The sequence below is a fragment of the Vipera berus genome, assembly GCF_964194415.1.
Source record: "Vipera berus genome assembly, chromosome: 4".
Lineage (NCBI taxonomy): Eukaryota > Metazoa > Chordata > Lepidosauria > Squamata > Viperidae > Vipera > Vipera berus.
In genome coordinates, this window is record NC_138206.1 from 64,766,656 (window position 1) to 64,781,476 (window position 14,821).

Genomic DNA, 14,821 nt, shown 5'->3' on the forward strand with positions numbered 1-14,821 from the left:
ATCTTCTGGAGTCCATTTAAGCTCACGCCTACTGCTTCAGTGACTCCATCCAGCCACCTCATTCTCTGTCGTCCCCTTCTTCTATTGCCCTCAATCTTTCCCAGCATTAGGCTCTTCTCCAATGAGTCCTTCCTTCTCATTAGGTGGCCAAAGTATTTGAGTTTTAGCTTCAGGATCTGGCCTTCTAAAGAGCAGTCAGGGTTGATCTCCTCTAGGACTGACCGGTTTGATCGCCTTGCAGTCCAAGGGACTCGCAGGAGTCTTCTCCAGCACCATAGTTCAAAGGCTTCAATTCTTTGGTGCCTCAATTCTTATGGTCGAACTTTCACTGCCATACATTGCAACTGGGAAGACCATAGTGTTGACTATACGCACTTTTGTTGACAGGGTGATGTTTACTCTTGTGCTTTTGTTTTGGGGCCTGCCATTCTGATGGGGGAGGGGGGATATTTGCTTTTGCTTGGGATAACTTTCACTTTCTAATTTTCCTCTCCCACCTCTATCTACTTGAGAAAGGAATGTGTCTCCCTTATCAGGGAGACGGTTACAGAGAAATGAAACTGGAGAAGACCTTGAGATGTGTACCAACTGTGCCAGTTACTCACACATCGTACCACCTGTGGATTGGCTGGATTTCAAATGGACATTATGACTTTGGTGGAAGGAGAAATATTGCTAGTTTAAATATACCATTTAAGTGGGATTTTTCCCAGATCTCACCTTGACTTCCCTACTGTCACTAACCCCTAATAAAAGTTCCCTTTTGAAACAATGCCTGTTTCATGAGTTCTGCTTTCTTGGGTGATTAGCTGAGGTGGTTCCTTACACAAAGTTTTCTTTAATCAGATTTATTGAAAGACAAAGGGTATTCCATTGCAGAACTCTCAACAACTGAATACTTTCACTTTATCATCTTGCTTTATCTATAATCATTTCTAAGTTTAGTAGAGCAGGTACCTTTCAATTTTCTTGTTAACACCCATTTGCTTGAGATGGAAGACCACTAATTGTCTTCCTGATATGATTTTTTGGGGGCAGATGTTCCAAGCTAACAATCTTTGGTAAACCACTATCCAGTTTCAACTTAGCTTTCTTCATGGGTTTATTTTTAATTAAATAGGAGAATACACCCATTTTCACTGATTTTAGTATTCTGACAGTGAGAATGATTAATCAGTGGAACAACTTGCCCCCTGAAGTTGTGGGTGCTCTATCTCTGGAGATTTTCAAGAAAAGATTGAATAACTATTTGCCCAGGATGGTACAAGGACTCCTTCCTTGGATAGGACTTTGGTCTAGAAGACCTCCATGGTCCCTTCCAGCATTATGATTTTATATTCTAAGTATACAGATCATAAAGTGAAGCAATTCTACACTTTTAAGTCTGACCTTAATGCAAATCTTAAATTACCAGGGTTATTTTTTTTTTGTATTTTCCTCTTTTTTGTCTTTCCATGGTCATGATTTATTAACAGTCTTTTTCTGTATAACAAACTGTATCCACTTTATTTCTTAAACCCTCAATCATTTAAAATAAATTGAAAGTAAAATCAGAAATGTCATATGACAAAACACCTGTACACTTATTTGTACCCTCACTGTTTCCCTGAAATAAGTAGAAGTAAAAGATAAAATATGGGTGGGGGGATATTAACAACAATAACTTTGTAAGTAATAATTTTTCAACAACTAAATTAGCTTCTTCACAGGGTAAAAGAACTAAAGTAAAGATTCTCTCTCATCTTCACACAAGTAATTTTCTCATTGGAAACCAATTTAATAAAGACAGAATTATTTCATCAAGCACTACAATAGTTCCAATAAAGGAGAATATTTATAGCTCAGGGTTGAAATGAGGAGTTTTCTTGCAGACTTTTCATTATCCAAACTAGGTAATATGCACCGATGATATTACTTAGTTTGGATAATGAAACCTCTACAAGAACACAACCAAGGTTGGAGATCACCAAAGACCCTTCACTACAAAAGTTATGCACTTAAGTGAGCTAGAATCATGCCCAAAGGCTGCTCTGTCATATGGATATGTTGTCCTTCAAAATTTTAAAACTCTGTTTACTGCAGTTTAAAGTAACCAACAACTCTTGAAAACAGGTTTAAGATTAACCTGTTCTAAATTCTTGAAGTCACTGTTTAATACAAAAAAGTTGAGCTTTTTTAAAGAAAAACAGACACATTTGTGAATTGCCAAAACACCAATAAAAAGAAAAGCAGCTGGGGGGGGGGTGGAGCTAGCTTGAACGAATGATGGACACTGAATTTCTGCCTCCTCTGGACCATTCCAGAGAATTGATTAAGAATTATAACACCCAATTAAGGACTATGAAAATTTAAGAGATTAAAAAATGTGAGTTACTTCCCTGGCTTTCCTCCTGAAGTTTGGATTGTATTTGATTTGGTTTGGGACATTCCCAGAGAAGCTTTGAATGTGGATGTTTGACTAAGAGACTTGAAAAGTTTTTGAAGGCTGATGGGGAGAGGAGGGCCCCTATGATTGAAGACTGATAGGAGAAAGAATTTGGAGAGAGTTTAAAGGAGTTCAGCTGAAAAGATAACAGCTGATTTATATGTGTAGAGTGTGAAGGCCTGTCACTCCCTCCTTTCAGTCAAAGTGTTGAGATCTGGAGAAAGTGAAAATATTAAACCCCTTTAAGACAGAGCCTTGATAAGGCATGTGTAATAAAGATAGTTGCTTTCAGGGAGATAAGTTGATAAGAACAAGGCAAAGGGAGGAAGTGATGTGATATGACTATAGACTGTGTAAAAATTCTTAGAAGGTTAAGAGCTCTTTTTGGTGGTTGGATGTCAAAACGCAGCCAAAGTGCAGAAAGTGTTTGGTAAAGACCCAAAGCAGGCCTTAGACCTTCAGATTTACATCTGATTTGAGTGGAAAAAGCCTTAGAAATGGATGTGAGGGGAAAAAAACCAAAATGCCTGAGAAGTCACTGACTCAACCAGATAAACTTGATATTCTCTTACAAGAGTTAAGAGAAATGAAGATAAATATAAAAGAAATGAAGACAAATATAGAGGAGGATTTGAAGCAAATAAAAGATAAAATGGACAAGATGGATATAAGAATAATAGATCTGGCGAAACAAAGTCAGGATATGACACAAAATATTACAGAAGTGAAGACTCAGATGGGAGAACATGATAAGGTGTTAAAGAGTCAGACAACTATGATGCATCAGGTGAAAAAGGATTTGATTGAGATATGTGATCGTCAGCGCCGATCAAATTTACGTATATGTCGATAAACGGAGAAAAGTGAATAAAATGAAGCAAAATTGATTCAAGCAGTACTGGATTGGGCTACCTCGATCCTCCCAGATGTCCCCTTTACAAGATATTATATTGTTGCAACACATAGTCCAAAAAGGTTGGGAAGAAAATTGCTGAGAGATATTGTGGTGCGACTCTGCTCATATGCAAAAAAAGAACAATTGATGCGCAAATTGCAAAACATGTCATCTATAATGTTTGGGGGGCATCAGATGCACGTTTTTCCAGATTTATGCAATGAGACTTTACAATGGAGGAAAGAGATGCATCAGGTTTGTCAAATATTGAAGAAAAATAACATTAACTACAGCTGGGGTTATCCAGTTTTTCTGAGATTTTCTTATGGTGGAAGGTTTTACAGAGTTGAAACAAAGGAGGAGCCAATGGAGAAATTAAGGGAGCACAGAATCATCAATAAATATCTACAGGAGAAAGGGAAGTTGGATGAAGCAACAGGAGATAAAAGTTCCTTGTAGAGAAAGTGTATAAGTATTTGCAATTTTACAATATATGTTTGGGTGTAGAAATTAAGGGTAATGATGGTCAAGGGAGGTGGAGTGGGTGATCAAAGTCCGTGCAGGGATGGCTCCTCTTTCCCACCCCTCTCCTGGAGGCCCAAATTGGTTGAATTCATTACAGTTAGAGAAATGGATAAAAATGGAAGAAAAAAAGATAGACAGTTAACAAAATTTGAAATGATTATAAAAGAAAGTGAGGAAAATGAAGAATATATAGGTAAAGGAAGAATTGGTAAAATATTAACTGAACTAGAAGATCAGGCAAAAGGTTTAAAATTAATCTGGGAAACAGATTTAGGAGAAATAAACGATAAAGATTGGAAAAATATTTGGAACAGAAGAGTATATAAGAATATGTCAGTTAGAGTTAAGGAAAATGGATATAAAGTGATATGGAGGTGGTACCTAACACCAAACAAATTAAATCAAATAGATGTTAAATATACAAATATTTGCTGCAGTGTGAGAAAGAGATTGGAACATATAAACATATGTGGTGGGATTGTGATACCGCACAAAAGATATGGGACATGGTGTTTAGGGAAATTAGAGAACTTTTGAAGGTAAATTTAGATATGTCACCGAGGATCGCATTACTGTTACTGGTGGGAAAACGAGATATAAATGAAGCAAAAAAGGAATTGATTGTAAATTTGATAATGGCAGCTAGATTAATGATGGTTAAATATTGGAGACGGAATTGGGATATTCAGAGAAATGAGTGGTATAATGAAATATGGAATATGGCAATAAATGATAAATGAACAACAGAAATTAAATTTAAAAAAGGGGTGATTAAAGTAAATAAGTATAATGAAATATGGGATGATTTTATAAAAACAGTCTTGGTGGAAAGCAAAGGGAATAAACCTGCTCAAGAATATATGCTGTTTTGGAGGGGATAAGGCCACAATTGAAATACATTGTATATTGTTGGTTGTTATATGAAAAGAAATATAGGTAATAAAAATGGTCTCCAGGGGGGTGGGTGCACTGTAGTATTTTTATTTTTTATAAATATATACTGTTTTTTATTTAGATTTATATGCGTTATGTTTGTATTATTTGTATTTGAATAAAATAAAACTTTAAAAAAAAGAGAAATGGGAACAGCAAGCTGTAGTCACAAGCTACAATAAGACTGTAGAATAGTCAAGAAGACAACACTTCTTGGCTGCCTCCTGACTTTTTTATTTTTTATTTTATTAAAGAGTTTTACAAAAATTTTTTACAATACATATCCCCAAAACCCGCCCCAAAACACCACCCCCACTTCCCAGAGCTGAATACAGGGTTATAGATATAATAATCATATTCTAACTAAAATTATCCATTAAAAAATTAACCAAATTCATAATGTGCTTTAACTCCCCTTTAACATAGATAAGGTAAAGGTAAAGGTTCCCCCGCACATGCGTGCTAGTCGTTTCCGACTCTAGGGGCCGGTGCTCATCTCCATTTCAAAGCCGAAGAGCCAGCGCTTGTCCGAGGACATCTCCGTGGTCATGTGGCCGGCATGACTAGACGCCAAAGGCGCACGGAACGCTGTTACCTTCCCACCGTAGTGGTCCCTATTTTTCTACTTGCATTTTTACGTGCTTTCGAACTGCTAGGTTGGCAGAAGCTGGGACGAGTAACAGGCGCTCACTCTGTTACGCGGCACTCGGGATTCGACCCGCCAAACTGCCGACCTTCCGATCGACAAGCTCAGCGTCCTAACCCACTGAGCCACCGCGTCCCTTTTTTAACATAGATACATTCAAATTATTAAAAACATAATAATAATAATAATAATAATAATAATAATAATAATAATAATAATAATAATAATAACTTAAACAAAAATATAATCAATACTAATACTAAAATTAATACCAATATCCCTCTAAAATCTACTCATAAGCTAAGTGGAACTTTTTAGTCCCGTATTTATTCTGAATATAATCTACCCATCTTCTCCAAACTGATATATATCTTTCTTGTGAATGATCCTTCAAATAAGCAGAAATCTTAGACATTTCTGCAAGATTCGATACTTTAAGTACCCATTCTTCTATAGTAGGCAAACTATCCTTCTTCCAGTATTGTCCCACCAGTAACCGTGCTGCTGTTATCAAATTCAACATCAGATTGGTTTCTTTAGTATCACAATCTCCTGACTGTTTTTTTTTTAAAATGCAAAGAGAAAAGGAAAATCTTTTTCTTATGGCTAACATGTGACAATAACTTTGAATTTACACAACAGAAGAGATTGAACTCATGTACAAAACTAACCATAATTTGCACCTCTTCTTTGCTTTGTTATCTAAAAAATAAATAAATAAATAAATAAATAAATAAATAAATAAATAAATAAATAAATAAATAAATAAGTAAGTAAGTAATAAGGAAAATATCTGGCTACAAATGTTAAAAAAAGAAAAGAAAAGTGGCTGTGATCTAAAACAAAAATATACGCTTAAAACCTCTAATTACCTGTAACCGTTAATTCTGTGGTTCTTCTGACAGAAAAGAGACCATACTTTAATTCACAAGTGTAATTTCCAATGTCATCTTCTGTGACCTCCCGGATAACAAGAGTATCCTTTTTGAACAAAATGCTTGGTCTCCAGGTTGTGACTTGGCATTCCTGTGCGAAGATAATTACAGTATTTTAGTAAGTAAAGCCCTTGTATTTTTTATTTGACACATCAGTTTCATTCAAAACCTGTAATCTTAAAAGCTTTTTTAAAAAAAGTCTCAAAACAGTACAAAGTTCATTGCATTGCTTGTCAGGAAACTATTTTAGATCATACTGTATTTAGAACCTTTGGAACACTTTTTCCTCAAACACATTTAGAAGAAAAATATATCCATCCACATAAGGACTTATTCCTCTTTTTCTTTTTCACCAATTCTCAACTACCATACTCATGAACTTTGGAACAAACTTTTCTCCCCTGGAACCAAATCCTTATAACACTGAAATAGAAATAGAAAAACTGCTTCATGGAAATGTAATAATTGCTTCATATATCCTTGTGGAAAAAAACACTCTTTCTCCTACTGGTAGACCCTTAATCCTGTGAAACACACAGGTATTTTAAAATATCTTTGAGAAGAATATTTCTCATTGATGGAATGGGGTGGTATGGGTGCACTCAAATCCTTTGTCTTTTATTACACAAACATTTCTGTAGAGGCTTCCTCTCTCTGGCTTCTTACGTTGCTATAAAGGCAAGAGAAAGATATTCAACTAGGGCTTCCCACCCCACAATAGGATTAAATGAAACATCCAGGAATGCTTTAATGTCGTGGAAAAAAAAATGTAACATGTCCGGAAAATATAGCAATAAAATGAACACAAATACCTCATTAATTAAAAAATGGGAAAAAAAACAACAACTCAGACATGCGGAGAACAATTAGGGAAAAAAGTTGGCCTCTTTTTCATGGGTACGACATGTTTCATCAATAATTAAGACATCCTGTGACAAGAGGCAGTGCTCTGACCACTACGCTATCCAGCCGCTATATTTGCTTTTGCATTACTGTCTACTAGATCAGAGGTGTGGAGTATTAAAAAAGGGAATACGTAAACCAATGATTGGGAAAGAAGAACCATGGAAGGTCCGGAAGGAAGGAAGAGGAAATGCATGAAGCATAATCTATACTATAGGCATTTATAAAATAGTTATTGGCTGCTACATTGTTCTTAAGTTGCTTAAGTTTCCATGGCTGATTCTTCCATGCTGAAGCTGTTTGCATGATCCTTTTTTTAGTGGCCCTTCTGCTGCTGCTCTGGTTCATATCTGCTTCTCGGGTTTTTCTTCTAGTCTGTCCTAGCCCTAATCCTAACCTTAAAAGATGTCACTGTTTCCTCTTCCATAGAAAATAGCTTTCTTTGGAGATGGCAATTGGATAAAAGAATATACTTAAAGAGGGTGACACATTCATTTATGGGTCGGGCACGTTGTGGGTGCAACAAAAATGAGCCTTGGTGGAGCAGTGGGCTAATGCCTCCTTAAGTAACACCAGCTGCCTGCAATTAGTGCAGGTACGCATCCCACCAGGCTCAAGGTTGACTCAGCCTTCCATCCTTCCGAGGTAGGTAAAATGAGGACCCAGATTGTTGGGGGCAATAAGCTGACTTTGTAATAATGCCGCTTGGGGTGTGTGTGAAAGCCCTAACAAGCAGGCATATACATAGAATGAAGGCTACTGCTAAGCTTGTAAGCCGCCCTGAGTCTTCAGAGAAGGGCAGGACATAAATGTAATAAAAATAAAAATAAATAAAATAAACATTTTAGTTTTTTTTATAGTACAGTATTAATAACCTTCTACAGGAGCCATTGCCTGAGATGTTACTTATTAAAACAGAATATCACTGTCCACCTTTGCAACCTCACTTTTAAAACCTAAATTATGATTTATTTTATTCATATTTTATTTCTTTTTCATTTATGTACATAACTGTCTTGTTAGAACTATACACTGAGGTTTTTAAAAAACTACTGTATATCGCTGTGTATTATGAAAGTGTCTACTATCTAATTCCCGAATAACAGAACGTTGCCATATTTTGTAATATATAAAGAATGCAGCAGCTATGTATAAAATTGAAAATATAAACAGAGAAAGTTTATTTTCAGAAGCCAGAAAATGATCTACTGCATTTAGAAATTTGTCCGTCAAATATCACCTTGCTTCTGGTTCCCCCCCCCATTTTTAAGTTAACCTTTTTTTAATTACATTTTTCAAAATCTGATGAAGCTGTGCATACTATCTATAAGAAAAATTCAGATACTAGAAATGGAGCAAAACAAGACATGTAATATTTTGTTCAAGATTTTTAACATTTCTTACCTTATACCATAAGATTTCTGGCTCTCTATATGGTATTAAAAAATCCTGTATGTCGGGGCATGAAATTTCTTTGCTTTTGCTAAGTTCAGCCTTTTCTAAATATTTCATCTTTGAATTGTAGCACAGACCAGTATCATTTTCACCCACTGTCAGTGAAATGGAAACCTTCATACAGTAGGTTGAGTTTCTGCCATGGAACAAAATACAAATAATAAAAAAATGGTTAAAAACATCATTAATTTCCCTAAATGCAGTAATGCTTTTTTAAGCACAAGAAGAATCTTCATCAGTACAGTAAAATGGGGGGACATCTAATTTTCAATTCGTATTTAATTTAGAAGAATTAGTACATTTCATTTACTTTGCAAAAAGTATTACACCTCAAAATTTCCTTAATTCTAATTATTTTCTAATTATGGCAAGACAGGTTCCTGCACGGAGAGAGTAAATTTATAAAGCTAGTTATTTACTAATCAGTATTAACCTCTTAATGTTCCTGTTATGTATCCAGGTACAGGTCACCTGCATAACAGCGGCCACTAGGGGGTGTTGGCCTGGACGGTTTGACGGGAAAACCTAGTTTTGGCAGGAAACCTAGGGCCAACCCCATTGGCTAGCTACCTACCTGGCCAGGTATATAAGGAGGCCAGGTAGCCCTTGTTCGCCAGTACGGACCCTTCAATAAAGAGCTGAACCTGTACTCCGGCTGGCGTCTCTTCCTTGCGTCGGACCCACTACATTACAGTTCCTCTGCTGATCAACAACTACCACTACAAATCCTTACAGCTGAACTAATCAGTTTGTAGCAATATATTTTAACCCTCCCAAATTCCTAAAACTTTGCACCATGAAAACTTTGCACCATAATTCATCTATTTGTTACATTATTTTTTGGATGAATAATTGTAAGACATGTTCCCTATAAATATTTATTTATTTATTTAAATTTAGCTACCACCCATCTCACTCTCAGAGTGCCTCAATAACAGAGTGACTTGCTTAATATCAGCCAATGTAAATTGCAGCCATATAAAAAAGACACCTACTCATTTATTATATTCCTGTACCTCTTTACTTTCAACCATTCTGCTGAAGTGACTTAAGTATACAGCACTTTCTGGTAATATAAATAAGAACACAGTCAAAACTTCCGTATTTTATGTTCTAGGTGACCTTTTTCTCCTACTTAGGCAGTTTCATTATATTCACAGAGAAACTGGAAAAGTGTGTCTTGGTTAGATGGTGCTGAAATCTTATGAATAGAAATGCATAGGGGAAGTATTTTATTTCAGTTTTGTTTTGTTTTGCCTGGGTGGTTTAAGAAAGCATATGACTCTTTTTGCTGAACCAGCATCCAATCTGTTTGGATGTTTCTAAGCATGAATACACATAAAGTGCATTTATATTCTCTCATACACGATCTGTTTAGATAGTTTGCAATTTGTATGTTTGATTCATCAAGAAAGACAATACAATGATATTTACAATTTGTGAAATAAATAATATTAATAATAATAATAATAATTTTATTTGTATACCACCCTTCTCCCGAAGGACTCAGGGCGGTGAACAGGGCAAACATATAAAAGTACAAAGATACAAAAGTTAAAAAAGAATTAAACAAAATGCCCAAGCTAAAACAATGGGTAAATATATTTACAACAAGAATAAAATCCCAACCCATCCCCCATCAGGCCAGGCCGGCTTGTTCGAACAAATAGAAAACATAAGTGAAAAAGGATCACTAGATCTTGATTTTAGGAGATAAGGAAATGTCTATAAAGGAAATGATACAGTAGCATTTGTACTTATCAATAATATCTGGAGATAATAGCCTTCCCTCTCCCCTCCCCCCCTTTGAGAATAGGCAATGTCAAACAACACTGAAATCATGAAAATCTTTCTCTTTGTAACAACCTTCAAATGTGCCTTATTTCCTATCTGAATATGCTCTGTGGAATCCTACTGCAAAGTGGAGTGTTCTCTTTTGGTTTGTTGTAGAAAAATGAATGTTAGAGGATCAAACTATTTAGAGGCACGTTATCTAACCTGAGAATCAATACAGTTGCTATTACTGTATGTGTGATTGTCACTGTCATTTTACGCTATCAGAGGAAATCATTTATCATATGTCTTATGGGAACTGGTTAAGCAGGAGGAAATAAAATACTGAAATGTATTTATTTCTACGAAACCCCTTGTCCATTCTGCTCGGGTGTATTGAATATTGTAGAATGAATTTAATTTGCTGATAGATTTACAGATTATATGATTTGTGTCAGATAAAAATCATGCTTTCTCTTCCACTTGCATTGGGGTAAGCTTCTGATGTTCACTACAGGTAGTCCTCCACTTACAACAGTTCATTTAGTAACTGTTCAAAGTTACAACAACACTGAAAAAAGTAACTTATGAATATTTTTCACACTTAGGTCTATTGCAGCATGGTCGTGTGGTCAAAATTCAGACACTTAGCAATTGACTCATATTTATGATGGCTGCATTGCCTTGGGGTCATCAGCTACTGCGACTTTCTGACAAGCAAAGTCAATGGGGAAGCCAGATTCATATAACAACCAAGTTGCTAATTTAACAACTGCAGTGATTCACTAAGCAAATGTAGCAAGAAAGATCACAAAATGGAGCAAAACTCACTCAGCAAATGTCTCGCTTAGCAACACAAACTTTGGACTCAATTGTGGTCACAGATCAAGGGTTTATAGCCCACCCAAAGTCAAAATTAAAAAAAAAGTTGGTTAGAAACATCTTAATGTTTGAGATCTGCCATTATACACAGTTGTAGTTGCAGACAGATTAGGATATTAGCAAATTTAAATCCTTGTGGATATTTAAATATTGATGCAAATTTATACGCTTGGATCCTATCTAAAAATTTACACGCTTGAATTCACTTCATACCAAAGTAAATAGGTTTCTGGGGAAGAGTAAAAGATACATGTATTAATCTTCTTATAATTTTATCCAATTTTCTGAACAATATGGTTACAACATGTAGCGCTTAATAAATTAAGAATCATTATGAGCAATTTTTCTCCTGCTAATTGGAGGCTCTGATTCAAGTGGTTACAATCCAAATGGAAACTCCCTGTAGGTTTTTCATTGTGTACTAAAAATTGGTACAAACCTCACAGTCGGTGCCCTTCTCAATATTGTACCATTACTAAAGCAACAGAAGTTCATCCAGCCCATGTTTATAAATTGAGGAAGAAACAATTAATATGGTAGAACTTCTATTCACTATCAATATTAATGTATAATAGGACAACTGTCTTAAATGCTAAGCTATGTTCCAATATTTATTGTTAACAGGGCTCTATCATAGGATAAAAATTACAGGATAAAGTTACTGTTTAAAAATTTCAAATGTGTCACAAAAATACACTCAATTTTAATATACGGAGGCAGATCAGAAATCTAGTATGGACTATCTATGCTCAGAGATTAATTATACAATAATTACATTTGATTAAATTTATTTATTACACTGATAATGTAACACAATGGCTGAAATAAAAGATTTCAGGGAAAGGGAATTATTAAGACTTCTAAATGTATCACAAAGGTATTTTTGTCCCACAGTATCCAGTTCTCTTAGAAGAAGAATAGCTTGATATTGTTGGCAACTCTATTTTGATGGCTTTTGAATTAGAATGCAGTCACAAAATACTGCTTCTATTGCTACTACTTTAAAACATCAACAGAGGCCAAGTTCTCACTGATGCCCCTGGCAAAAGAATTGGGAAGGGAAGAAAGCAGCAATTAATGCAAGAAGATTATAAAATCCTTTTCTCAAGAAAGATCATTTTGTGTCACTGTCATTGCCATTAGGCAGTGCTTTTTTTCTTAAAAAAAAAAAAAGGTGCCGGAACTCAGAGGTGCTGTCACTGGGAGTGATGCTGGTGTCTTGCTACGGCATCGCTGCCCATCCTTTGCATCGCTGCCCCTGCTGCTTGGAGCCACATTCCCCTCCCCACAGCTGATGTGGGGATTCCCCTCCCCGCAGTTGCCATGCCGTGGCCCATGCTGGGCCCCCCAGAGCTGCTCCGAACCCCGACCCAGAGCTGTGTTACTCATGGCAGTGGTCTCTGGCACCAAACAGCTGATGGCCTACGGCACCAGCACTCATTCACTTACTGTCCCATCGCTTTCAAATGCAGTAAATGAGTGAGCAAGTGGCATATGGAAGCATTTGGAAGCGACGCAGTAAGTGAGTGAGTGAACAAGCAAATGGCATTTGGAAGCAATGGGGCAGTAAGTGAGCGAGTGAGCAAGAGGCCTTTGAAAGAGATGGTATGGGGAAGAGACTGAATGAGGTACCTTTGAAAGAGATGGAGGAGTGAGTGAGAGCGACTGGAAGCTTTTGTGAGCAAAGTGTGAGTGAGTGGGGGGGGCTTTTACGAGTGAAGGGTGAGAGAAAAAGGGAAAAGTGAGGGGGAGAAGGGAAAAAGAAAAGACACTGACTTCTGACTTCCTCTGTTACAGGAGTAGAAGGAAGCATTAACATTGAACCTCAACTTTCTGCTTTTCTATAATATTATAAACTAGCCATTTCTATAACAATAAATGAATCTAACCAATGAAACCCAAAATACCCCCCCCCTTTTTTAGTCATCAAGTTTTTGACACCTTGTTAAGCACTGTTGGTGCTTGAATATTGTCATGTCCTAAAAGTGGTACAATTTCTGAAAAAGTTCAAAAGCCCTGATATAAATGCAGTCTAAATTGTTTATTGCCATCCTATTTGCAAATAATATCTTACCTAGTTGAGATGGTGTAGTTGGGCATCAGGGAGGGGTGCAAAGTTCCTGCCTTCACTGCAGACAACTTGCCTGTGCAACATTGCTCAGTGAAAGATTGTGACTGAACAAAATTTTAATGTACAGATAATACCACCAGAAATTATTTTAGCCTTTTTAATAAATGTTGTTATTGATGTTAAGCTCACCATGGAAAACATCATATATTGTTATGTATATACTAGGTTAATTATTTAGACTGAAGTGCAAAATAACTAGATTCTAAATAATCTATTTTTCAAAACACACAACAGTCCAAACAGTAAAAGTAAAGTCCAAATCAAGAATATTTCATTCTTAAGAATTGTTTAATTTAAAGTGGTTTAGTTGTAATCGTGTATGTACAAAAGATACTCTTTTTTTCTAGCATCAGCTAAATTAGACATATTACATTGAGAAAAATGTTTTTCATTTCTTTCCTGATACCTTTATTGATTTCATTGCAGAGATGTTAACATAGGAAAAAGATTATTTTGTTATTTAATTTTACCTTCCAAAAGACAGAAGCAGATGAAAAATGTGAGTTTCTTTCCTGTTGGCTTTTTTTAATTAGCTGTTTTAGATTCTAAAAGTTTAGATCCTAAAGAAGCAACCTTGTAAATAATTTTAATGTCCTCCTCTAGTGCAGGGTAGGCAACCTTGGCTCTTTCATGACTCAAAGACTTCAACTCCCAGAATTCCTGAGCCAGCATGGCTCAGCTTGGAAACCTTTCTCTTTCCCCTCAGTGTGGCTGGCTCCGGATTTCTGGGAGTTGAAGTCTACGAGTCATAAAAAAGAACCAAGATTGCCTACTCCTAAAGCCAATAGAGGGAGCTTTTTTTTTTTTGCAAAAAAAGGTGCCAGAACACCGTTCTGAGCGTTCTATGAGAAAAAAAAGCCCTGCCATTAGGTACTATTTAAGTTCATTTTCCCCCAGAGTTTGTGCTGTTGTCATTTTCTGTTTTACCCAAATTGTTGATCATAATATTTTATATAACTGATTCTTGTTGTTAGCAATGCTTGTCTGTGTTGGAAGCGATCACTTAACCAGCGCTACTTACTTTTCAATACATTCTGTTCTTATAGCTTTTGATACTATCCACTAATTTTCTTCTTCCCTGAGCTTAATTCACTTTTATTCAATACAGAAAGTCTAGATTGGCATAAGTTCTCATTGATCTATACAAACAATTCAGACAACAGCATTATTAGGCTTCAGTAACTGCAATCTTACAATTGCACATAGGATCTTGTTAGATGTCCAACTTGCCACCTTCAAATGAAGGCTTATGGCTAGTCTTAAAAGGTAAACCCCAAATTTTAAAATGCAATTTTCCCCACAATCTGTAGATGATGGA

At 36.0% G+C, this 14,821-nt stretch overlaps 1 protein-coding gene across 1 annotated transcript in view; it reads right to left on the minus strand.

Annotated features, from left to right (window-relative positions):
• Positions 1 to 14,821, minus strand: part of IL1RAPL1 (interleukin 1 receptor accessory protein like 1) — a 741,179-nt gene that overhangs the window by 349,527 nt on the left and 376,831 nt on the right. Inside the window, exons 3-4 of the mRNA XM_081327132.1 lie at positions 8,667 to 8,853; positions 6,297 to 6,450 (exon numbers count right to left, since the gene is read on the minus strand). Coding sequence (XP_081183258.1) covers positions 6,297 to 6,450; positions 8,667 to 8,853 — 341 coding nt within the window. The remainder of the gene's footprint in view (positions 1 to 6,296; positions 6,451 to 8,666; positions 8,854 to 14,821) is intronic.